This window comes from Chiloscyllium plagiosum, unplaced genomic scaffold (genome assembly GCF_037043375.1).
Source record: "Chiloscyllium plagiosum isolate Xiang-an unplaced genomic scaffold, Cpla_swu_hap1 HiC_scaffold_23, whole genome shotgun sequence".
NCBI lineage: Eukaryota > Metazoa > Chordata > Chondrichthyes > Orectolobiformes > Hemiscylliidae > Chiloscyllium > Chiloscyllium plagiosum.
The window spans coordinates 323,190-349,705 of NW_028270161.1; the positions used below are offsets into that span (position 1 = coordinate 323,190).

At 41.3% G+C, this 26,516-nt stretch overlaps 1 protein-coding gene across 15 annotated transcripts in view; it reads right to left on the reverse strand.

Moving 5' to 3' along the window:
• LOC122561485 (protein piccolo) overlaps window positions 1-26,516 on the reverse strand; it is a 650,955-nt gene that overhangs the window by 315,167 nt on the left and 309,272 nt on the right. For 12 of the 15 annotated variants that reach the window (XR_015761043.1, XM_087999305.1, XM_087999304.1 and 9 more), the window contains exons 7-10: window positions 12,115-14,260; window positions 10,460-10,522; window positions 9,217-9,353; window positions 8,705-8,786 (exon numbers count right to left, since the gene is read on the reverse strand). Coding sequence is in view for 14 of the 15 variants with exons in the window: in XM_087999305.1 (XP_087855431.1) it covers window positions 8,705-8,786; window positions 9,217-9,353; window positions 10,460-10,522; window positions 12,115-14,260 (2,428 nt within the window). In the remaining variant the exon portion in view is untranslated. Of the gene's footprint in view, window positions 1-8,704; window positions 8,787-8,921; window positions 9,081-9,216; window positions 9,354-10,459; window positions 10,523-12,114; window positions 14,261-26,516 lie in introns of those variants that run through there. The other 3 variants (XM_087999310.1, XM_087999307.1, XM_087999316.1) reach the window with 2 other exon arrangements.

Below are 26,516 nucleotides of genomic sequence, written 5' to 3' on the forward strand. Positions count from 1 at the left end.
GGAACACTAAATCTCAAAGGGAGCAATTATACTACCTATCAAGAGGGTACTGATTGGCTGGAAATGTAAGTCTGACTGGGAGAGGCATTGCCATGGAGAATGCAAATGGTGATGGATGTCCTGTAAGTGTTTGTTGAAAATTGCCCAATGAAACATCTCACCAATATGTTTTAGAGAAGTTACATTTACACAGCCTGAAGACATCCATTCACATGGACATATTGTTTCATTTGCAAAGGACAGGGCCCTGGGTGTGAATTTACTTTCAGCACACTATGAAATCAACTGATAATCTAAGATTGATTGTAGTGTGAGCTAATTCTTAGCATGATAAGAATTGTTTTCTAAAATTGAATGATGTCACATGTTGTGTACTATGCTCTGAGTTTTTGCAAGCAAAGACTGGTCAGGTACAATGAATTCTCAACCTGTTGTGAACAGTTGAAGGCATGTGATGCTTGATGTAAATCTGTCAGGAATTGAGATGTCTGCCTACTAACCTGGCATCACTTTGGCACTCTGACAAATTATCCTTTTAGCTGATTGCAACAGGCAAAGTACTGACTGTATTCAGCTGGAATATGCTTTCAAAACTCAAAACATATTGTCCAACATGAGATGTGATTCTGAGGTTGAACAACATTTGCTGGACAATTCAAATTGTGCAAGCAATTTCACTAAAGACCAATTTAAGATGATCAATTAGAATCACAGTGTGGCTCACCAACATGTTTTACAGAAGTTACAAAAATACATCCTGAATACATCCATTCATATCAGGGCCCTGTCCTGTGCAAAGAGAAAACACATGTCCATATGTGGCATTGTGTTTAATGAAAAAAAACTTGGGTGACAGATATGCTCTGGCGCATTCCTCATGGCAAAAGATTTACCAAATTTGCCTGATTTGGATTTAAACATAAGCTTGTTAGTTAACTGTTTCTCCATCCATTCTCAATGAAAGTGAACCTACTGAATTATCAGTACCCTCCTCTCATGCAGTGCAAATTGCTGGTCCTTTTAAAATTTGGTACTCTTGTGATCCTTTCCTGATGAGTGAAAGGCAAAATGTTTTAACAGCATATCTCTTTCACAGTAATTCTATTCAAGCAAATGATGATTTTGATACTTGTTTCTTTCATAAGCCTTCAGAATATCAAATAAAGCTATCCACATACAAATCAGAACTAACTGGAATTTGGTCAATCTCACTTGCTGAGACCTAAGACAAACATCAGAGATATGGTTTATGCTGAAGATACCACACTATCATTACACAACAAGGAGGATCTTGAGCAACAAATAAGCAAACGCTTCCAGGTCTGTGAAGAGTTTGCTTTGACCATTGGCATCTGGAAGACAAATGTCAGGTAATGTTGTCATTCTATCATCTCTCAGCATTGACAATGACACATATATGATGACACATATCTCAGCTCCACAATCAGCAGCAATCATCACCTGGTGTTGAAATTAACACATGAATCACCAAAGCTGCAGTGGGTATGCCCAAGCGGAGCAAGAGAGTGTGAAACAACAATATGTGAACATCCTCAAACTGTGAGGGTGGAATTATCGCCTCCCTAGTGTGGCGTACCTAAGGGTGGGAAAGGTGATAATAAATGTCGAGAAAAAATCCTGAATGTTGAGAAAAAAGTTTGAATTACCTCCAAGCTTAAATGGACTTTAGAATCTCACCATTGAGTGGTAATACCTTACTTCCATGCATTGCATCTCACTTAAGCCACAATTTGCCCAAATTACATTCCATTTCCAATTCTTCTCTCCTCCAGTGAGAAACTAGATGGCATAAATTCCCAAATTATAAATCAGATCTCACCAAGTCTTTGTCCCAGTCACCATTCCACTGCTTCTTCAGTACGACATCATTCTATGGTCCATGGCCACAATCTTCCTTCAGCCTTTGCCCAAGCCAGTTGGCAAGCCACCAGCACACAGGATGCATCTAATGACTCTTAGCTCGCTTTCTGAATGCTCGCCTACTTTACCACACATTTAGAGTCATAAAGATGTACAGCATGGAAGTAGACACTTTGGTCCAATACATCCATGCTGACCAGATATCCTAAATAAATTTAGTCCCATTTGCTAGCATTTGGCCCATATCCCCTTCCTATTCATATATCCATCTAGATGTCTTTTAAAATTGTAATTGTACCAACCTCTACCACTTCCTCTAGCAGCTCATTCCATACAATTCACCACCCTCTGCGTGAAAAAGTTGCCCCTCAATTCCCTTTTAAATTCTTCCCCTCTTAACTTAAACCCATACACTCTAGTTTTGGTTTCCCTCAATCCCAGGGAAAAACCCCTCATGATTTTATATACCTTTATAACCTTACCCCTCAGCCTCCGATGCTCCAGGGAAAACAGCCGCAGCCTATTCAGCCTCTCCCTATAGCTCAATTCTTCCAACCCTACAACATCCTTGTAAATCTTTACTGAACCCTTTCAAGTTTCACAATATTCCTCTTATAGCAGGGAGACCAGAATTGCATGCACTATTCCAATAGTGGCCGAACCAATGTCCTGTACATTTGCAACATGACCTCCCAACCCCCATACTCAATGCACTGACCAATTAAAGGCTATCATACCAAAGGCTTTCTTCCACTATCGTATCTTCCTATGACTCCACTTTGAAGGAACTATGAACCTGCACTCCAAGGCGTCTTTATTCAGCAACACTCCCCAGGACCTCACCATAAAGTGTATAAGTCCTGCTCTGATCTGCCTTTCCAAAATGCAGCACCTCACATTTATCGAAATTAAACTCCATCTGCCACTCTTCGGCCCATTGGCCCATCTGATCAAGATCTCACACTCTGAGGTAACCTTCTTCACTGTCCACAACACTTCCAAATTTGATGTTATCTGCAAACTTACTAACCATATCTTTTACGTTCACATCTAAAACATTTATATAAATGACAAAACGTAGTGGACCCAGATTGTGGCACACTGCTGGTCACAGGCCTCCAGCCCAAAAAGCCAGCCCTCCACCACCACCCTCTGTCTTCTACCTTTGAGCCAGTTCGTACCCAAATGGCTAGATCTCCTTCTATTCATTGTGACCTCATTTTGCTAACCAGTCTACCTTGAGGAACCTTGCCAAAAGCCTCTCTAAAGTCGATACAGATCACATCCACCGCTCTTCCCTCATCAATTTGTATTGTTGCTTCTTCAAAAAGCTCAATCACACACTTGTGAAACATGATTTCCCATGCACAAAGCCATGTTGACTATCCCTAATCAGTCCTTCCCTGTCCCCCAGGATTCACTCCAACAACTTGCCTACCACTGACGTCAGGCTCACCGGTCTATAGTTTCCTAGCTTTTCCTTACTACCTTTCTTAAATAGTGACAATATATTAGCCAACCACCAGTCTTCTGGCATCTCGCCTGTGGCTATCAATAAAACAAATATCTCAACAAAGGGCCCAGAAATCACTTCCCTAGCTTCCCACAGAGGTCTAGGATACACCTGATCAGGTCCTGGGATTTATTTACCTTTCCGCATTTTAAAACATCTTGTCCTCTATAATTTGGCCATTTTTCAAATGTTGCTATTTATTTCCCCATGTTCTCTACCTTCCGTATCCTTGTCCATAGTAAACTCTGATGTAAAATACTCACTTAGTATCTTCTCCATGTCCTCTGGTTCCATACATAAGTAGCTTTGCTGATCTTTAAGGGGCCGTACTTTCTCCCTGGTTACCCTTTTGTCGTTAATGAACTTGTAGAATCTCTCTGGATTCTCCTTAACCCTATTTGCTAAAGCTTTCTCATGTCCCTTTTGTACCCTCCTGGCTTCCCTACTGCCTTTATACTCTTCTCGTTGGATGGTGCCAGCCTCTGTCTTCTTCACATTGCTTTCATAGCTCACACTCACTGATTTACCAGGCTGCCAGCCTCTGTGTGGCTCACATTGCTTTGTTAGTGCACAGTGTCTTTCATAATCAGTTTCATGTTGCCAGTCTCTGTAGCTTGCTTTACTTTTCCCTGCAGAGGGAGAAGGAAGCAGCTTATGATAGTCAGAGAATTGATCAATCAGTCAGTTAAAAAGGGAGTGGAAATGTGTCTGTAAGGACCTGCTTCTTGGCCCTTCACTTTAAAGTGTTTTAAAACTTTTAAAACTGAGATTACATAATTTGACTTATCCACAGCTGAGTGTAACCATGCATGAGGCTATTACTGCAATGCTGTTTATAGAGGGCATCAAATTGACAAATCTGATGTCTCCAGTCAATATAGCCTACTCAATCAGCAGTGCAATCACCATTACAGTTCCTGGAATTACATTGTTTGTCATTGCACAACTAACTGCTTCTTGCAACAAAATGTGATTCAGTTGTCGAATTTGCATGATTGAGTCATTGTGCTTTGTATCCATGGTCATTAACTGTTATTGTTCTTGTAAGTTTTTTTAAAATTTAGAATTAACCTGGACAAAATTTCACAAACCACTTCATTCTCCTAAAATAACCTTGTTCATCGTTGTATAATAGTTCAAAGCTTGTGAGAAGATTTGTAGCTCGGGTGCTCGTTGCTGTGGTTCTGTTCGCCGAGCTGGAAGTTTTTGTTGCAAACGTTTTGTCCCCTGTCTAGGTGACATCCTCAGTGCTTGGGAGCCTCCTGTGAAGCGCTTCTGTGGTGTTTCCTCCAGCATTTATAGTGGCCTGTCCTTGCTGCTTCCGGTTGTCAGTTTCAGGTCCAGGTCTATGTGTTTGTTGATGGAGTTTGTGGAAACGACACAACCAGCTATCCCTAGTAGCCACACACGCAGACAACAAGCAACATTAATTTGACTGGGACAACACTACCATTATAGGGCAAGCGAAACAAAGAACAGCCAGGGAATTCCCAGAAGCTTGGCACTCATCCACAAACTCCATCAATAAACACATAGACCTGGACCCAATATACCGGCCACTACAGCGGACAGCTGAAACTGACAACCGGAAGCGGCAAGGACAGGCCACTATAAATGCTGGAGGAAACACCACAGAAGTGCTTCACAGGAGGCTCCCAAGCACTGAGGATGTCACCTAGACAGGGGACGAAACGTTTGCAACAAAAACTTCCAGCTCGGCGAACAGAACCACAGCGTTGTATAATAGTCCACAATAAATTGCCAATATAAAATGGGTGCATGTTATTTATCATAACTTAAGCACAAATACTCTAATGATTTTAAATATGACACAGGTGAAAATGGCCTTCTTAAAAAAAAATTTGCTCCTTTTTGTACGCATTTACTTCTGTCATTTTATTAGTTTTCACCGAAGTAGATCATTGTCCATCAGTTCCTTAGCATTGCATCTTTTATGTTTATCAAAAGACTATTTTCATGAGTGAAAATGGGCAAATTTAACTGCATCATTAACTTTTTTGGATGCTTTATTGAGCAAACCAATTGAAACCTGTCACCACTTGAGCTGGTGCATCGTCGACCCAATGGGTCTGATGTATCTTCGAGCGCAGACCTAAATTGCCCAAACTTTATTCATTTACACAAACCCTTTTTTGTAAATTCACAACATATTTGCAATGTCATCATTAAAACTTGAACCAAAGCTCTTAAGTGGTATTAGAGTCATAGAGATGTACAGCATGGAAACAGACCATTCAGTCCAACCTGTCCATGCCGACCAGATATCCCAACCCAATCTAGTCCCACCTGCCAGCACCTGGCCCATATCCCTCCAAACCCTTCCTATTCATACACCTTTTAAATGTTGCAATTGTACCAGCCTCCACCAAATCCTCTGGCAGCTCATTCCATACACATACTACTCTCTGCATGAAAAAGTTGCCCCTTAGTTCTCTTTTATATAATTCCCCTCTCACCCTAAACCTATGCCCTCTAGTTCTGGGCTCCCCGATCCCAGGGAAAAGACTTTGTCTATTTATCCTATTCATGCCTCGCATAATTTTGTAAACCTCTATAAGGTCAGCCCTCAGCCTCTGACGCTCCAGGGAAAACAACTCCAGCCTGTTCAGCCTCTCCCTATAGCTCAAATCCTCCAACCCTGGCAACATCCCTGTAAATCTTTTCTGAACCCTTTCAAATTTCACAACATCTTTCCGATAGGAAGGAGACCAGAATTGCACACAATATTCCAACAGTGGCCTAACCAATGTACTGTACTGCCACAACATGACCTCCCAACTCCTGTACTCAATACTCTGACCAATAAAGGAAAGCATACCAAATGCCTTCTTCACTATCCTATCTACCTGCGACTCCACTTTCAAGGAGCTATGAACCTGCACTCCAAGGTCTCTTTGTTCAGCCACACTCCCGAGGACCTTACCATTAAGTGTATGGGCATGACTGGCAGCTTAATGTTCCAGGATACAAATCCTACAGGAAGGATAGAAAGGGGGGCAAGAGAGGAGGGGAGTGGCATTTTTGATAAGGGATAGCATTACAGCTGTGTTGAGGGAGGATATTCCCGGAAATACATCCAGGGAAGTTATATGGTTGGAACTGAGAAATAAGAAAGGGATGATCACCTTATTGGGATGATATTATAGATCCCCTAATAGTCAGAGGGAAATTGAGAAACAAACTTGTAAGGAGATCTCAGCTACCTGTAAGAATAATAGGGTAGTTATGGTAGGGGATTTTAACTTTCCAAACATTGACTGGGACTGCCATAGTGTTAAAGGTTTAGATGGAGAGGAATTTCTTAAGTGCGTACAAGACAATTTTCTGATTCAGTATGTAGATGTACCTACTAGAGAAGGTGCAAAATTTGACCTACTCTTGGGAAATAAGGCAGGGCAGGTGACTGAGGTGTCAGTGGGGGAGCACTTTGGGGCCAGCGACCATAATTCTATTCGTTTTAAAATAGTGATGGAAAAGGATAGACCAGATCTAAAAGTTGAAGTTCTAAATTGGAGAAAGGCCAATTTTGATGGTATTAGGCAAGGACTTTCGAAAGCTGATTGGAGGCAGATGTTCGCAGGTAAAGAGATGGCTGGAAAATGGGAAGCGTTCAGAAATGAGATAACAAGAATCCAGAGAAAGTATATTCCTGTCAGGGTGAATGGAAAGGCTGGTAGGTACAGGGAATGCTGGATGACTAAAGAAATTGAGGGTTTGGTTAAGACAAAGAAGGAAGCATATGTCAGGTATAGACAGGATAGATCGAGTGAATCCTTAGAAGAGTTTAAAGGAAGTAGGAGTATACTTAAGAGGGAAATCAGGAGGGCAAAAAGGGGACATGAGATAGCTTTGGCAAATAGAATTAAGGAGGATCTAAAGGGTTTTTACAAATATATTAAGGACAAAAAAATAACTCGGGAGAGAATAGGCCCCTCAAAGATCAGTAAGGTGGCCTTTGTGTGGAGTCACAGAAAATGGGGTAGATACTAAATGAATATTTTACATCAGTATTTACTGTGGAAAAGGATATGGAAGATATAGACTGTAGGGAAATAGATGGTGACATCTTGCTAAATGTCCAGATATACAGAGGAGGAAGTGCTGGATGTCTTGAAACGGTTAAAGGTGGATAAATCCCCAGGACCTGATCAGGTGTACCCAAGAACTCTGTGGGAAGCTAGAGAAGTGATTGCTGGGCCTCTTGCTGAGATATTTGTATCATCGATAGTCACAGGTGAGGTGCCGGAAGACTGGAGGTTGACAAACGTGGTGCCACTGTTTAAGAAGGGCGGTAAAGACAAGCCAGGGAACTATAGACCGGTGAGCCTAACCTCAGTGGTGGGCTAGTTGTTGGAGGGAATCCTGAGGGACAGGATGTACATGTATTTGGAAAGGCAAGGACTGATTAAGGATAGTCAATGTGGCTTTGTGCGTGGGAAATCATGTCTCACAAACTTGATTGAGTAGTAACAAAGAAGATTGATGAGGGCAGAGCAGTAGATGTGATCTATATGGACTTCAGTAAGGTGTTCGACAAGGATCCCCTGGGAGACTGGTTTGCAAGGTTAGATCTCATGGAATACAGGGAGAACTAGCCATTTGGATACAGAACTGGCTCAAAGGTAGAAGACAGAGGGTGGTGGTGGACGGTTGCTTTTCAGACCGGAGGCCTGTGACCAGTGGAGTGCCACAAGGATCGGTGCTGGGTCCTCTACTTTTTGTCATTTACATGAATGATTTGGATGCGAGCATAAGAGGTACAGTTAGTAAGTTTGCAGATGACATCAAAATTGAAGGTGTAGTGGAAAATGAAGAGGGTTACCTCAGATTGCAACAGGATCTGGACCAGATGGGCCAATGGGCTGAGAAGGGGCAGATGGAGTTTAATTCAGATAAATGCGAGGTGCTGCATTTTGGGAAAGCAAATCTTAGCAGGACTTATACACTTAAAATGGTATTAATTGATAGAAGCTGAGTGTTTTTTTTGTGAATTGGAAGAGCTTTCGGTCAATCAGATAAAACAAAGGAGACTGTTATGCTGTAAGAAAAATCTTGGAATATTTAGAACACTGAAGCTTTAACGATATGGAAGAACTGGGCTTATGGTTTTGAAGGCTATTGACTAAACAGTAATATTGATACATTTTTGATATTGCATATATCTTAACGTTTCGATAGGACTTAGGTAAAAATGCAACAAAGCATAGAATGATAGTAAGGCAACATACAGTAAGGCAACTAATCTGAGAAAAAACAGAGGAAAAGCGAGAGTAAGCAACATTATTTTACCTGATACTGTCTGGTCCTTTAGATCCCTTTGAATTCTGACCCGAGAATGTGGGAAGTTGTATTGAACAAGCTTCCCACCGCCCTATGAAATAAGAACCAATTTTTATGCTTTAATGTATTTTTCTTGAAATAACACATTCAACAATTTTGATTTACACACAAGTAAACATGTGAAGGAACAACATTGTGTATTTATATCTTGCCTGTATATTGTGTACAGATGTCAATTTATTTACTCTCAATGAACAGAAGAAAATTATGTTAATAGTTTGGCATATTTCACATGCTCCTTTTGGTAATTTCTTGGTAAAAATATTGGATTCCAATGTTCTCCAAACAGAGTTCTCTCTGATCCCTTAGGATCTATTATTTAAAACTGCAGAAAGATAGATCAATGACTATATTGTATATTCGATGCAAACTGCAAAATTACCAAAAAATTTGCTTCATTCTGACTAAATCAGAATTAAGAAGGCCAATGCAGAAATCCAAATTCATAAATGATTTCTTACTTCTGTGGACTGTTGTTGAGATTGTCTGGAGTGTGTTAATTTCTCTGGAAGTTTGCGATTTATGGCAGGTGCATCCTCAAGGCGAGACTCACGTGGCTTGTCAAACCAATCTGTTTCTTCACGACGCAGATGATATGCTTTGAAAATCAAGGAAATGTCAGTTCTCCAAATCAGACAATGGGAGTTCAGGATGGCAGCTCACTGCCAGTTGAGGACATGATATGTACAATTTGGTAATTGCAGCATGCAAGTCTATGCATTTTCCAATATGTTCATGCAAAGTTACAACCAGACTATGACCATCATTAGAAAGTGCAAGTGAAGAATAGGAAGGCAATTTGTAAACAAATCACAGATTTATTAACTGGAGACTAAAGGTGTGCAAACCATCTGATGTTTAAATCATTAGATAGTTTTCTGAGCTTTAACAGAGTCTTGTTTTTGCATAGGACTATTGCGAATGCCCTATTATTATCACTTGTCAATTTTTTTTATGTGAGAAGTTATTTTCAGGAATGAATTATATAGTTAGCTGTAAAATATAAAATTAAAACCAAATATCAAGTAACTTCAGCATCCAGGGTTATAGCCTGATTAGTTGATTGAAAAGATTTTAGATTAAACAATTAATTTTCAGACTAGTGATGAGAAAATGAAAACTAATCAAGACAATATAAATTATGCCATAGATTCTGGGAAACATGCATTGCTTAGTTTGAAAACCAAGTGTCAAAAACCTGAACAAATTAGGATAATGTAAGGATATAATAGTAGGAGTGGAAAAAAGGTGAGTCAGCTAGATACTTTTAATGATCTGCATGATAGACATTGCCTGACTAATCAAGGGTTAGATCATTCACACGAGTGTGTGAGAAATCTATCCCAAACTTTTAGAAGGAAATTTTAATGAACGCAGATCTCTAAAATCAGTTCTATGTCAAAAAGGTGGAAGCGTAGCACCACAATTTGGTTTGGGATTTGCATTTATCAAATCTAAAGCAGTGAAATTCTCGGTTTGAACAGGAAGTGTGTTTCATATTTCATGGCCGAGGCGAATAGCAGAAACTAGAAACCCAGTAACAATAATACACACAGATTGGCATTTTGTTTCCTTTAGTATTTTTAATATACAAATCTTCCCAAGAACCAATGACCATGCCTTGTAAAATCACTCAGTGCTCCTTCATTAGTTCGCAAACTCAATTTAACAAAGCTCAAAATCCAACCAAATCATTCAACTCACAATTCATTTCAATGAACTTAGTTTGGTTGGGTTCAGTTAATTGTTTCAATGCTGTGCACACCCCTGTTTGATATAAAGTGAGAGAAGGGAAAAAAAGAAAAAAAGCAATATCAGAATAGTTCGGTTTCTCAGAAAATCTTGCTTTTATTTTTATGTGATGAAGGGCACCAAAAACTGTAACTGCAGTGACCCTCTGTTAAATTAATCATCATCTTTAAACTAAATTCTTCAACCTCATTGTGTACATATTTATTCATTTGGCCAAGAAAAACACATACTATAATAATAAATTCAGAATGTATAAAGCAACAACAAAAGCTTTTATTTGATAAGCATTAACAATGCTAACAAGAAATCTATAGAACTTCTTTGGGAAAAAAAGGCTTCAAAATTGAGAAATAAACTTTACGTTCCTCTACTCTAAAACATCATTTAGTACTTTACAAATATTTGGAGTGGAGTTTTATAACAAATAAAAAATATGGATAGTATTGTCAGGTACACACTGACTGAGATGATATCTCAGACTGCTTCTAAATCAGAGACTTTGAGTTCGAGTCCCACTTCAAAACTTGATGGCCAAGGAAAGAAAGTTCCTGACTTAGCCAATCAGATTGTAAATTGCCCTTCAAATTCTTACAACCTGTAGGTAAAAGTAGGAGAGATTCCTGGTCAGCCATGTGATGAAAACAACATTGGAGCCTCAATCATCACTACCCATAGTGTCAGGCTACAACACACAGGGGCAAGTGTATGTTGCATAGCAACCTGGGCTCTCCGAGTGCATCTTAACATACCACCCACTCCTGCCTGATGCCATTCATCATTCCATTGTTGAATGCTGCTGTCATGTTAAAGGTATGGCACAGGATGCACAACCTATCTGAGAAGTCATGCATTTGTGCATTCTGTTTGTTCTTCTTGTTAACCACTGCACATGGGCATTTCCATAGCATAGCTAACTATACATACAAAAAAAAGAAAAATAAACTGAAAAGAATCTCAAACCTAATTAAAACACAATTCAAAATGATCAAAACAAAACTCTTCTCATATTTTATTCTTCATTATTTGCTTCAATGAAAAACTGACAAAAGTCATAACGACTTTATTTCCTCATTTTTATTAATTCATTGTATAAGAATAAAGGAAATCCTAACATTCTGTAGTTACAGACTGACATTACCATAGTTATGTTGCTAACTTCTTTAGAACTGCACAAAGTTTAGGCCAATAAGTGGGAATGGGAATGGATTTAAACAGCAACAAAATGTAGACTATTTCACATAGACAAAAAGGAAATTCTGCAGGAAATTGAAAGACAGGTCTCTCACAAAGTCTTTCCTGATAAGTGGTTTCATAAATTAAATAACATTGTACACATTCAACTGAAATAACTGTTTGCAGAGTTGTAACACATAATTTTCTTAATTGAAAATGGTTAACAGAGAATCCTCAATATGAAATGAAACTTCTAATGTTTGTAACATGCCTGAAGGAGAAAACTTTTCTCTGCTGAGGTACACACAAATACACAAATGAAAATAAAGTACAGGCAAGGACAAGAGAGTCTATAAGGAATGAACAAAAATTATAAACATGCAGTGAACGGAAATTTTGTTGATGATGACACAACATCCTGAGTCCCATTTTACCTTCACTGTCTGACATGGCATGTTGGAAGTCATCCATAATAAATGCTATGTCACGGTCATATCCACGTGTCCGTGACTCCTCCCTCATGTGCTGTTGTACTTCAGGTAGAGAGTGGCTTGAACCAAACTGTTCCCGTGTATCGGCAGATATTGGTGGCAATGGGCCAGCTGCTGCTCGAGCCATTCCCATTGGCTGTCCAACAGGACTTAAGGGACTTTCTTCCTCCGAATTCTGGGCAACTATGGTAATTCTTCCTCTGCTGTGACTAATAGGTAAACTGGATGGCTTTGTTCGTACAGAAGGAGAACTCTGTCCATAGGCAATATCTAATGGATCATTTTCCTGACCTTTTATGCGCAGTGATGTACTGGAAGGGTCTCTTTTAATTGTTAGGTCAAGTCCATAAACTGAAGAGGGCCTGGACCTGCTTCCACTGGTGTATGCTTTGTCAATTTCATCATCAAATGTAGATCTGACAGTTGGACCAAGAAACTTCTGCTGGTCACGAATATTCTTTCTTAGGCTAAATGTAACATCATCTTGAATAAGCCTTGCTCGAGAGGGAGCACCAGTTACTGCTGATGTAGTTCCCATGTAGTTGGTAAAGTCAGGCTCCACATCTCTGGCTTCTTGAATTGGTGAAAACTTAGAGAATTTGGGGTCTAGCAGCTGCTTTTTATGTTTGCTTTGCTTTTGGTAAATAATAGATGGTGGCAATTGCTTTGCAGCTTGCTTTTCAAGAGTCAGCCTGCTTATACTGTATTTTTCAGACTTTGGGAAGTGCCTGTAGCTGCTATCTGCATGGTAGTATTGGGGAAGGCTGGAAAGATGTTCTAAGCTTTCCGCTCCCCTGCGAAACTCTTGTTTGATTTGTTGCTTCAATAGTTTTAATTCATAAGGATCCTCCATTGTATCTTCATCTGCTTTTCCAAAGGAATGCAAGCGGGTTGAGCTCTGCAAAGGCCCAATAAAATCTTTCATGTCTGCAGTTCTGCGTGCTTCACTTGTGCGAAGTAGGCGTTCATTCTTTTGCACTTGTTTTTGAATATCGTGAAGGTTAAATCCAGTTGCAAGGGAACTAGATCCTTTAGTGAGTTCACCAATGTCATCAATTAGAACATAATTCTGAGGTGTACGGTGCTCTAGATCTGCATAATAGGATTCTGCAGAAAGGCTTGACATTGGGCTACCTGCCATGGTTCCCCTTTCATGCAGCCCTATTCTCAGGTCTAAATTACTGTACTTACTGCCTAAATGAGGAACTACATAAGTGCTATCTGCTGAGGTGGAAGCCATCAGAAGAGACTGATTATGGATCACCTCATAGTTTGTAGTTATTTTTGGTTCAAGGTCAACAACTGTGGTCTGCCTTGGTTTCTGTTGAATCAGCATCATTTGTGATGGATGTGGATAGGCTGTTGGCTGGGTTTGAGAAGGAGGGGGCTGTTGTTGATAAGTGATTGTGGGAACAGTCTGATAAGTGGCTGGGGTTTGATAGGGAGAAACTTGCTGGTATAATGCCTGCTCTTGAAAAGGAGATTGCTGCTGGTATTGAGTTTGGGTTTGAGTCAGTGGAGGAGTAGGGTACTGGTATTGTGTGTAATGGCTTGGAGTGGTCGCATACTGAGGCTGTGACTGTGTCTGAGGTGAGAGAAACTGATCATAATCAGGCTGTGGTGCAGTTCTAGGTCTCTCTAAACCACATTGCGCGTCCATTCTGGTCTCTCTTATGTTGCTTACTTCACTGTCTGACATATAATCTCTTTCCTCGGCGACACCCTGCAAATAGGCTCGCTCCCGTTTCTCTCTCTCCTTCAGTAAAGCTTCTTTTCTTCGATTGATGCCCATTTCCAAATATCGTAATTTGGCATCAATTTCTTTTTCTTCTTCATCTAGTTCTGCCTGTTTTTTCCTAAGTTTGGAGGATTCCCTTTCTACAAGTTCCAACTCTCTGTCAATGTCCTGGAGAATTTTCGCTCTGGCCATTGTATTGGTTCTGCAAACTCTTCTGTGGGAAACAGAGTTGACGGTGGGGAAGGTTGCTTGGCTCCCAGCAAGAACGGCCTCTTCTGGAGGAGGATTAGGAAGGGTTCTCTTCACCTTTTTCTGAGTACCTACTGGTGTATTGTTTTGAGAACCTTTTGCCTGAAACAGATATGAAGATCTCTAATCAATATTGCTTGCAATGATAAAGAAATTACAACTAAAAGATTAGGATGTAAGTAAAAATTAATAAAAAATGCAATTAAAACCAATAAGATACATTGTGTGCTATTTCAGGTAAGAGGGTAGCATACAAAAACAAATACAGCAGATGCTGGAAATTTGAAATAAAAAGGGAAACTGTTGGAAGACCTCAGCAGGCCTGGTTGTATCTGAGGAGAGAGAAACAAAGTTAATGTTCCAGGTCCTACAACCATAAAGGTATAGGAGGCCTTTCAGCCAGTCTATTCTGTCCCACTGTATAAAAATCCATTAGTCCTAAAATACCTCTGTATTCCCTGGCCCTGTAAGTTTATTTCACTCAAGTGCTGATCAATTTATTTTTGAAATCATTCATTGCTCCACTTCCATTGTCCTTGGAGGCAATAGTTCCAGGTTACATTGAGTAAGACAATTTCCAGATCATTACCATTCACTGAACAAGATGTTCTTTCTCAAATCTCTCCTGGAACTCTTGTCCAAAATATAACATCTGTGTCTAACAATGCTTGTGCCACCAGTTAATGAGAACAGATTTTGTTCACCTTGTCTAAAAGTGTCATAGTCCTGCGCACTTTGATAACATTTTCCCCTAATATCCTTTACTCAAAAGACAATAACAGATAACATTCTTCAATCCTAGAAAAGTGGGTGGCATGGTGGCTCAGCGGTTAGCACTGCTGCCTCACAGCGCCAGGGACCCAGTTTCAAATCCAGGCTCGGGTGACTGTCTGTGTGGAATTTGCACATTCTCCCTGTGTCTGCGTGGGTTTCCTCCGGTTTCGTCCCACAATCCAAAAGATGTGCAGGTTAGGTGAATTGGCCGTGCTAAAGTGCCCACAGTGTTCAAGGGTGTGTAGGTTAGGGGCATTAATCAGGGGTAAATGTGTAGTAGTAGGGTAAAGGAATAGGTCTGGGTGGGATACGCTTTGGAGGGTTGGTGTAGACTTGTTGGGCTGAATATTTCCACACTACTGTATAGGGATTCTATGAAATCTATGAATATTGCACAACATTTTCTGATAAACATTTTCTCTACTCTCTCCAAAGCATCCACATCCTCTAGTTGTGTGACGACCAAAACTGTACATAATATTCCAAATATGGCCAAACTAAAGTTTCGTACAACATGACTTGCCAATTTTTATACTCTATACCTAACCAATGAAGGCAAACCATATGCCTTCCTGACCACCTTATCCACTTCTGTTGCCACTTTCAGGGAACTATGATTGTGTCCGCTTAGATCTCTCTGTATGTTAATGCTTCTAAGCATTCTGCCATTTATTGTACACTTCCCTCCTGCATCAGACCTTCCAAAATGCATCAATTTTTATTTGTCCGCATTAAAGTTCAAGTGCTATCTCTCTGCCCAAGTCTGTACACTACATATATCCTACTGTATCCTCTGGTAATTCTCTTCACTGTTCACAGCTCCCACATCTTTGTGTTATCTGCAAACATACTAATCAGATCACCTGCATTCTCCTCCAGATCATTTATGCATACACATGACAAACAACAGGGGGTCCCAGCACTGGTCCCTGCAGAACACCACCTGCCACAGATCTCCAATCTGAGAAGTGCCCTTCCATCCCTTTTCTCTGTCTTCTATGACTAAGCCAGTTCTGTATCTATCTTACCCAATCCCATGTGACTTCACCTTTTGTATCAGTCTGCCATGAGGGACCTTGTCCACACAGACAACATCGACCACAATGCCCTCATCAATCAATTTTGTCACTTCCTCAAAAAAATCAATCAAGTTTGTGAGACATGACCTTCCCTGCCCAAAGTCACGCTGCCTATCATGGATAAGTCCGTATTTTTCCAAATGTGGGTAAGTCCTATCCTTGAATTTTTTCTAATAATTTCCATGCCATTTACATAAGGCTCAATGGCCTATAATTTTCTGCATTATCCCTGTTGATCTCCTTAAAGAAAGGAACAATGTTAGATCTTCTCCAGTTTTCTGGAGTGACTCCCGTGACTAAAGAAGATGCAAAGATTTCATAAAAGGCCACGACAATTTCCTCACCTGCCTCCCTCAGCATTCTGGGACAGATCCATCAGGTCCTGACTTAGAATATCAAAATATCTGTCCCAAGACTCGCCATCCATCATGTCCTTATCCTTCATGAATACTGACACAAAGTTTTTATTAAGGACCTCACCCACTGCCTTCAGCTCCACACATAAATTCTCTCCTTTTGACTTGAGTGTGCCTATCCCTTCTCTAGCAACTCTCTTACCCCTTATATATGTTTAAAATGCCTTGGGATTTTCCGTAAACCTCTTTGCCAAAAACATGTCACGGCCTCTTTCAGCCCTCCGAATTCCTTGTTTGAGTTCTTTCTTGATATCTATTTATTCTTTGAGGTTCTGTCTGTTTTCAGTTTCCAAACGTTATGCATGCCTCTTTTCTCTTTTTGATGACATTTTCAATTTCTCATGTCATCTAAGGTGCCCAAATCTTGCTGTCAGCAGCATCAAGTGAAAATAAGGTGTCAATCTGGTGAAGTCACCAAACAGGACTACTTGCATGCCAAATAGTAGTAAGAGACAGACAGACCTAACTGATCACACAAGCAACGGATTAGATCTAAGGTTTGCAGTCCTCCCACATCTAGTCATGAATGGTGGTGAACAATTAAACAGCTCCCTGGAAGAGGAGGCTCTGCAAATACCTACATCCTCAAAAATGGAAGAGACCAACACATCAGTGCATAAGGTAAGGCTGAAAAATTCACAGCAATCTTCAGCTAGAAGTGCCAAGTGGATGATTCATCTCAGCTTGCTCCAGTTGTCTCCAACATCAGAGATGCCTGTCTTTACTCAATTCAATTCACTCCATGTGATATCAAGAAAAGGTTGGAGGCACTAGATACTGCAAAAGCTATGGACTCTGACAGCATTCCGACAATAGTACTGAATACTTATGCTCCAGAACTGTTGCTCCCTTCGCCTAGCTGTTCCAGTACAGTTATAACTGCCAGTACCGACCCGACAATGTGGAAAATTACCCAGGTATGTCCTATACACAAAAAGCAGAACAAATCTATCCTAGCCAATTACCACACCATCAGTCTACTCTCAATCATCAGTAAAGTTATGGAATCTCAGCAATAATCTGCTCACTGAAGCCCAATTTGGGTTCTGCCAGGACCACTCAGCTCCTGACCTCATTACAGCCTTGGTTCAAACATGGACAAAAGAGCTAAGTGCGCTGATGATTACACAATGTTCAGCACCATTCACAACTCCTCAGATACTGAAGCAATTCTTGTCCAAATGCAGCAAGATCTGGACAATATCTAGGCTTTGCCTGACAAGTGGTAATTAGCATTTATGCCACAGTAATGCTAAACAATGACCATCACTAATAAGAGATAATCTAATCACTTCCCTTTACCATTCAATGATGTTACCATCACTGAATCTCCCACTATCAACTACCTGGGAGTTATTATTGACCAGACATTCAACTGGACTCTTCATATAAACACACAGGTGACAAGGGCAAAGTGAGGACTGCAGATACTGGAGATGAGAGTCAAGAGTGTGGTGCTGGAACGCACACAGGTCAGGCAAAATCCAAGGAGCAGGAGAATCACATTTCTGGCATTAGCCCTTCATCAGAAATTAGGCTTATGGGCTGGGGGGGTGGGGGGAGGTTGGTGAGAGATAAATGAGAGAGGGGTGAGGTTGAGGGGAAGGTAGCTTGAGAATGCAATAGGTAAATGAAGGTGAGGGAGAAGGTGATAGGTCGGAGAGGAGGGTGGAGCGGATAGATGGGAAAGGTGATGGATAGGTCAGGAGGGCGGTGCCAAGTTGGAGGCTTGGGACTGGGATATTGTGGGGGGAGGAGAAATGAGGAACTGGTGAAATCCACATTAATCTGTAGGGTTCTGAGGCGGAAGATGAGGTGTTCTTCCTCCAGGCGTCGGGTGGTGAGATTTTGGTGATGGAGGAGGCCCAGGCCCTGCACGTTCTTGGTGGAGTGGGAGGGAGAGTTGAAGTGTTCAGCCACGGGGTGGTGGCGTTGGTTGGTGTTGGTGTCCCAGAGATGTTTTTTGAAATGATCTGCAAGTTGGCGTCCTGTCTCCCGATGTAAAGGAGACCATATTGGGTGCAAGAGATACAGTAGATAACATTAGCGCAGGTACAGGTAAATTTCTGTCAGATATGGAAGGATCCTTTGGGACCTTTGGAAGTGGTGGAAGATCATGCAATGTATACGGAGGTTGGTGGGGTGGAAGATGAGGACCAGGGGGGTCCGGAGTAGGGGATGCAAAACCTGTGCCCACACCCCCATTCAAGGCTACAAAAGACAGAAATCTGACAGAAATTTATCTATACCTCTACTAATGTCATCTACTGTATCCGTTGCACCCGATGTGGTCTCCTCCATCGCCAAAAACTTACTACCCAATGTCTGGAAGAAGTGCCTCATCTTCCACCTTGGGACCCTGCAACCACACGGAATCAAGTGGATTTCACCAGTTTCCTCATTTCCCCTCCCCCACATTATCCCAGTCCCAAGCTTCCAACTCGGCACCGCCCTCCTGACCTGTCCATGACCTTTCCCATCTATTCGCTCTACCGCTCTACCGTCCTCTCCGACCTATCACCTTCTCCCTCACCTTCATCTACCTATCGCACTCTCAGCTCCCTTTCCCCCAACCCCACCACCTCCTCCCATTTATCTCTCAGCATCCCCACCTCCCCCACCTCCTCCATTTGGGAGGATCCTGCAGATTCTGCCTACTACATGGACTAGTAATTTTTGTTGTTATAATCATTGTATGCTGTGTGTCAATAACTTGTTTAAATACTGGCTGTCAGAGTCTTATGAAAGTTGATAGTGCCATCTAGATGCTTATCATGAAATAATAAAAGGAGGGAATGAGAATGTGAATAAGGTATGATCAGGTAGGGAAAGAGTTAAGTTTAGGGTTACTTGAACAAGGCTCAGCTAGCATGACTTTGACCAGATAATAAGTTGCAGTAAACAATAAGGTGCTGGAGGCAAGGGTAATGGTTTAATGAGTGTAATGCCAGTTAACGAGGTAAAGAACATCCATTGTGTAATGACAGATGGCTTAATAGAGTAATAGAGTCATGGAGATTTACAGCACGGAAACAGACCGTCAGTCCAACCCGTCCATGCTGACCAGATATCCCAACCCAATCTAGTCCCACCTGACAGCACCCAGCCCATATCCCTCCAAACCTTTCCTATTCATATACCCATCCAAATGCCTTTTAGAACATAGAACATAGAACAATACAGCACATAACAGGCCCTTTGGCTCACGATGTTGTGCCGAACATTTGTCCTAGCTTAAGCACCTATCCATGTACCTATCCAATTGCCGCTTAAAGGTCACCAATGATTCTGACTCTGCCACTCCCACAGGCAGCGCATTTCATGCTTCCACCACTCTCTGGGTAAAGAACCTACCCCTGACATCCCCGCTATACCGTCCACCCTCCACCTTAAATTTATGTCCCCTTGTAACACTCTGTTGTACTCGGGGAAAAAGTCTCTGACTGTCTACTCTATCTATTCCCCTGATCATCTTATAAACCTCTATCAAGTCACCCCTCATCCTTTGCTGTTCCAATGAGAAAAGGCCTAGCACTCTCAACCTATCCTCGTATGACCTATTCTCCATTCCAGGCAACATCCTGGTAAATCTTCTCTGCACCCTCTCCAAAGCTTCCACATCTTTCCTAAAGTGAGGCGACCAGAACTGCACACAGTACTCCAACTGTGGCCTAACCAAAGTCCTGTACAGCTGCAACATCACCTCACGACTCTTGAATTCAATCCCTCTGCTAATGAATGCTAATACACCACAGGCATTCTTACAAGCTCTACACCTGTGTGTATGTGTACTTGTGTATGAGTTTGTGTGAGAGAGTGTATAGTGTTGGGGGGTCACCTGTAGTGTGACATGACCCCAAGATCCCGGTTGAGGTCATCCTCATGGGTACCAAACTTGGTTATCAGCCTCTGCTCGTGGACTCTTTGTTGTTGTGTATCCCAAAGTACGCCTTGGAGAATGGTCACCTGAAGATCCAAGGTCAAATATCCTTGACCACTGAAGTGTTCCCTGTCTGGGAGGGAACATCCCTGTCTGGCGATTATTGCATGGTGTCCATTCATCGTTGTCGTAGCATCTGCTTGGTCTTGTCAATGTACCATGCCTCGGAGTAAACATAATCTCTCACACACACTCACACAGACCCTCTCTCATATATACACTCTCTCTCAGACACATACACGCACACATATCCACCCATACTCACCCTCTCACAGGAATATACTCCATCACACTAGTGCACACACTTTATCAAACATGCATACACACACACTCTCTCATAAGCACACACACTCTCTCCCTTTCTCCCACACACACTCTCTCATTCCCTCACATGCATGCACACACACATATAAATCTATGGGGTGAAATTGCATTTGCAGATACATTCTATTTTGTTCAAAAAGCACATAGTCTGTAGGCAGTCAGTCCATGTGACATTTTATAAATCCCTACTTTGGAAATAGAACCAGTTTGACTCAAGGTTGGAATACAGGCAGACTCTGAACTCACACTTTTAATGCAATGTCTGAGCTGAGATGTTCACCTTTTTTTATAAAACCTTAAGTTATTTTGGGAATGTGACTTGAAAGAAGTTCTGGGATTTAAATATTAATGAATCGAAACCTACAACCCAATTCAAAGTGATTAAAGATTTAACAGCAATATAGGTTTGTTCAATACATCGCATCAGTTGTATGACACTATGATCTTTTACTATAAATTCTGTGTCCTATGATCCTGCTCCACTAGCTACCTGATAAAAGCTAGTATTTCCAAATAAACCTGTTAGACTATAACCTAGTGTTCTGTGATTTTTAACAAGATCCTCAAATCTATTTCCTAAAACCATGATCTTTGACTGTGAGGAGTAATCTTTCATACAGCACCCTACTGGATGCCTTTTGGAAATCCAAATATGCTACATCTATTGGTTTATCTTCATATATTCAATTTGCGTCATCCTCAAAGAGTTCTAATAAGTTTGTCAAACACAAATTCCCGTTCACAAAATCATACTAATGATGCCTAACATTATAATCAATCCACAGCATCAACTTTGGCTCATTGGAGAGGGCAGGAGGGCAAGCCAAGAGCAGCACCAGGCACAACTAAAAAATGAGGTGTCAACCTGGTGAAGCTGTACAACAGGACAACTTGCTGCCAAGCAGCTGGAGTAGCAAGTGATAGACATATAGAATCTAAGTGATTAAAGACTTAACAGTAACTTAGGTTTGTTCACATCAGTTGTAATACACTATGATCTTTTACTACAATTCTGTGTCCTATGATCCTGCCCCACTAGCTACTTAATAAAAGCTCGTGCTTCTAAATAAACCTGCTGGACTATAACCTGGTGTTGAGTGATTTTTAACTTTGTCCACCTCAGTCCAAAACTGGCACCTCCACATCATTGCTCAAATTAAGGAAGGCATCAGTCAAATGTGTGGCCAGAGGTGCGACTATAGGATCAGACTCATGAGCAACACAAGGAACCACAGAACACACAAACAGTGACATAGAATTGTCTTGGTGCACAATCATACTCATTAGGGAGTAATTCACTCAGAGAATACAACCCTAACTGACTCAATCTCTTCTCATACATCAGTCTTGCCATTCAGGAATCAGTCTGGTAAACCTTTGGCGCACTCCATTCATAACCAAAGCATCTTTCCACAAGTAAGGAGACCAAAACTACACATAATATTGAGTGTGGTATCATAAAAGCCCTATGCAATAGTAGCAAGACATCCTGCTCCTGTACTCAAATCCTCTCACTATGAAGGCCAGCATAGTATCTGTCATCTTCACCACCTGCTGCATGTGCATGTTTACTTTCAGTGACTGGTATATGAGGACACCCAGGTCTCAGTATACTTCTCTCTCTCAATTATAGCCATTCAGATAATTATCTGTTTTCCCATTTTTACTACCAAAGTGGATAACCTCAAATTTATCCATATTACACTTCATCTGCCACACATTTGTCCACTCACTCAACTTGTCCAAATCACATTCAAGTATCTCTGCATTCTCTTCACAGCTTAATTTCCCACACAGCTTTGTATTGTCTGAAAATTTGGAGATGTTACATTCAGTTCCCTCATTTAAATCATTAATTTATATTGCGATTGGCTGGAATCTAAGCACAGATCGCTGTGGTACCCAACTAGTCACGACCAGTCATTCAGAAAAAAAACCTTTTTATTCCTATTCTTGGTCTCCTGTCAGCCAATATATTTTCTATTCCTCTGATAACATTCTTCACTGTCCACAATGCCACCCATTTTAGGGTCATCTGCAAATTTACTAATCATGCCTGCACATTCTCATCCAAATCATTGATGTAGATAACAAACGGCAATGGGCCCAGCACTAGCCCCTGAGACATTCCAGTAGTCACAGACCTCCAGTCCGACAAACATCCTGCCACTATTACTCTCTGCTTCCTACCATCAAGCCAATTGTGTATCCAATTTACCAGATCCCCCTAGATTCCATGCAATCTAACCTTCCAGAGCAGCTTACTATGTGGAACCTTATCAAAGGCCTTACTGAAATCCATATAGACCACGTCTACCGCTGTGCCCTCATCAAGCTTGCTGGCCACTTCATCAAAGAACTCTAACAAATTTGTGAGGCATGATCTTCCACACACAAAGTCATGCTGACTACTCCTAATCAAACCCTGTCTTTCCAAATGCATGTATATCTTATCTCTCAGAAACTTCTGAAGTAACTTACCTACCACAAATATTTGGCTTTCTGGTCAATAGCTCTCAGGTTTTTCTTTGCAGTCCTCCAGAATAAGGACACAAGATTCGCTACCCTCCAGACTTCCAGGACCTCACACGTGGCTGACAATGATACAAAAGTATCAGCTTGGGAACCCACAATTTCTTTTCTAACCTCTTGCAGTGTTCTTGGATATATCTGGTTATGATCAGGAAATGTATCCACCTTCATACGTTCTAATACATACAACACTTTCTCTATTGTGATATGGACTATCCCCAAGATATGACCATGAACTGCCCCAAGTTCTCAACGTTTCGTGTCTTTCTCTATGGTAAACAGAGGAGAAATATTCATTGAGGACCTGACCTATCTCCTGCGGTTCTACACATACACTCCAGGAATTCCTCGTCTATGAAAATGTTACTTATTTAGTTTGCACAATCACCTGTAATTACAGATGTTCCCTTATTGCATACATCTTTGATTTCCTCATTAAGGTGTAATTCAGCATTTGATGTCCTCTAAACACAATGACAACTCTTTCTGCTTGTTTTATTAATTATAATGATCTGCCACAGATTGCATTTATGTATTTAGCCAATTGACATGGGATGACCAATTCTGAATAAGAAAGCTCAGGGAAACTTTATCATGAGAAGAGCTGGTGAAATTGGAGGGGGTTGGATGAAGGGAGGGGCTTTGATCAACTGCTAAGATTCTGATGCTGTCAGCTCAGACCAGAGATGGGTTTGCGGTTAGGGAAAGATAAGCGGTTGGATACAGTCCAAGTCTAGAATGAGAGAAATATGAAAGAGATAAGCAGACAAGGATATTATTGATAGAAAGCCAGGACAGAAGAGAAGCTGAATACATGGTGGTGCAGGCTAAGAACAGGGGAGAATAGTAGGCAATGCTGAAAGCAACCCATTATATAACAGGAGTGAGTGTGGGCATGAGTAAAAAACTTGAAAGACAAAATCAGGCTTAAATTTATTGAACTTTATGTTGAGTCCTGGAGGCTGTAGGATTTTCAAGCGGAAAATGAGAAACTGTCTTTCCAGCTTATGCTGAGCTTGCAGGAATACTGCAGCAAGCCTGAGACAGAAATACTGGCATGGGAACACCTTTGAAGCTGCAGGGTCATTTTTATGGATGGAACGTAAATGTTCGGCAAATCAGTTGCCCAGTCAATGCTTTGTCTTCCCAATGTAGAAACAGACCACACTGTGAGCAGCAAATACTTTAGGTTAGATTGAGTGACATGTAAGTAAATCGCTGCTTCACCTGCAAAGTGTGTTGGGGCTTGGATACCGAGGATGGAGGAGGTCAATGGGCAGGTGTTATACCTTCTGATGTTGGAGGAGGAGCGTGGACCAGGGTGACCCAGAGGGACACTGGGAAAGGCTGACAAGAGTGGGAAAAGCAAACATGTGACTGGTTGTGGCATCCCATTGGAGGTAATGGAAATGGTGGTGCACGGTCATTTGGATGTGGATGTTGACGGGAAGGTAAACTACATCATGTAAGGATAAAGATGGACTGTAATGAATGTACTGGAAAGTGAAATTCATTGAGATGGGTCTGGGATGGGATGGGGCTCACCATCCTTGTTGCTGTAATATGTTGGTCACTCAGCTGGTGTGACATCTTTACCAAGCTGGTGCACATGTTGTGACCAGGACCATGGAGACAAACTGCAGCCTCCATTGGAGTGTCCCCCTTTGCTGTCTACAATTAAAAGCTCATGTCTGGATTTGTCCAGTTGCTGGCTTGTCTGTGATGTTCCCTATTGGACAATAAAAAGATGCAGGATTCCAATTGATACTGGGGGCTAGATGTCCATGCATTAGGGGGTATTTAGATGGCATGTAGCTGGGGACATGTAAACTGTGTTGCCTGGAGTTTAACCAGTGACAAGAGGGTGGGAAAATGGGTTGTATGCGTGAGGGAGGGCCAGCCATGGTAGCTATGTGCTGTGAGGCTGTGCATCTTTGTGTGTGTTGTGCCATTCCGAAGTCAATGAGGGGCAATGCTGGACTGTCAACACTTGTAGGGTGTACAGCAACCTTTCAAAGATGGCATGGGTGCAAGGATTGCTGATCTTTCGATGGATATCTTCTGAGTGCTGAGTTGTCCGCGGAATAGCATGTGATAAGGTGAGGCTGGGATCAGATGTGCAGGATGCTAAAGGAGTGGGGTAGGAATTTAATGAGGTGACTTTGGTAAGACACAATGAGAAATCTCATTAGGCCTCACTGTGAGAATCCCTCCAAAATTTTGATGTGACTCACACACTTAACTGAAAAAAGTAAGATTCAACCCAGAGAGATTGTTTGATGCTCTCTCCTTGCAGGTTGATGGCTCTCTGCTGCCTGGCCCCATACAATTCATAGACATCTGGTAAGGAGCAAGGAGCCAATCAAGATGCTATAGTCAAGCAGTTTTCCTTCAGTTCGGAACCTATGGGCTCTGTGGAGATTTCTTTTGTATCACTGTTCCAGGAAAACACAACATTGTCCACAACTCACAACGTGTTCTCATAAACAGGATTTTTAAGATTGCAGCCACCTCTTTTCAGTCTCCTTGGTTTAAAATAGCATTTTCCTCTTTTAGGCCAGAGTCCAAAAATAAAGGAAACACAAAAACATTTTTTTTATGTTATATGCCAACAACCTGGATCTTGGTGTACAAGACACCGTTGCTAAATTGATAGATAGTTTGAAATTTGGAAGCATTGTATACTGTGATGTGTATGGTTGTGTCTGTAACACATTATACTTTCCTAATCTTTCTGCCAATCAATTTAAACCCTCCGACCCTCTGCCAAAGAAAATATTCACTACATCCAGACCCTCAAAACCTCAAATATCGCAAGCAAATCTCCGCAGCCTCTCTGTTCCAAGAAGAACAACGCCAGCTTATCCAATCTTTCCACATAACTGCATTTTTCTTAACCTTATATCGAAGGACATTCTAAGTGGGCATTAAAATGTACATCAACAGTGACCTTTTCCTCTGAACTATCTACTCCTTAATTACATACGCCTGTTTTACATTCACACCATCTTTCACTCACACAAATAAAACTACTTAATTCCACTACGGTATCATTATACTAATCATAATTCATTATAATCTGTGGTTACTGTGGGATAAAACATCACAGACAATTGTTTCTCTGTAAAACCCTTCTACATAGACTCATAGAGCTATACAGTATGGAAACAGACCCTTTGGTCCAACCTGTCCATGCTGACCAGACATCCAAAATAAATCAAGTCTCATTTGACAGCATTTGGCCCATGTCCTCTAAACCATTCTTATTTAAATGTTGTAATTGTACCAGCCTT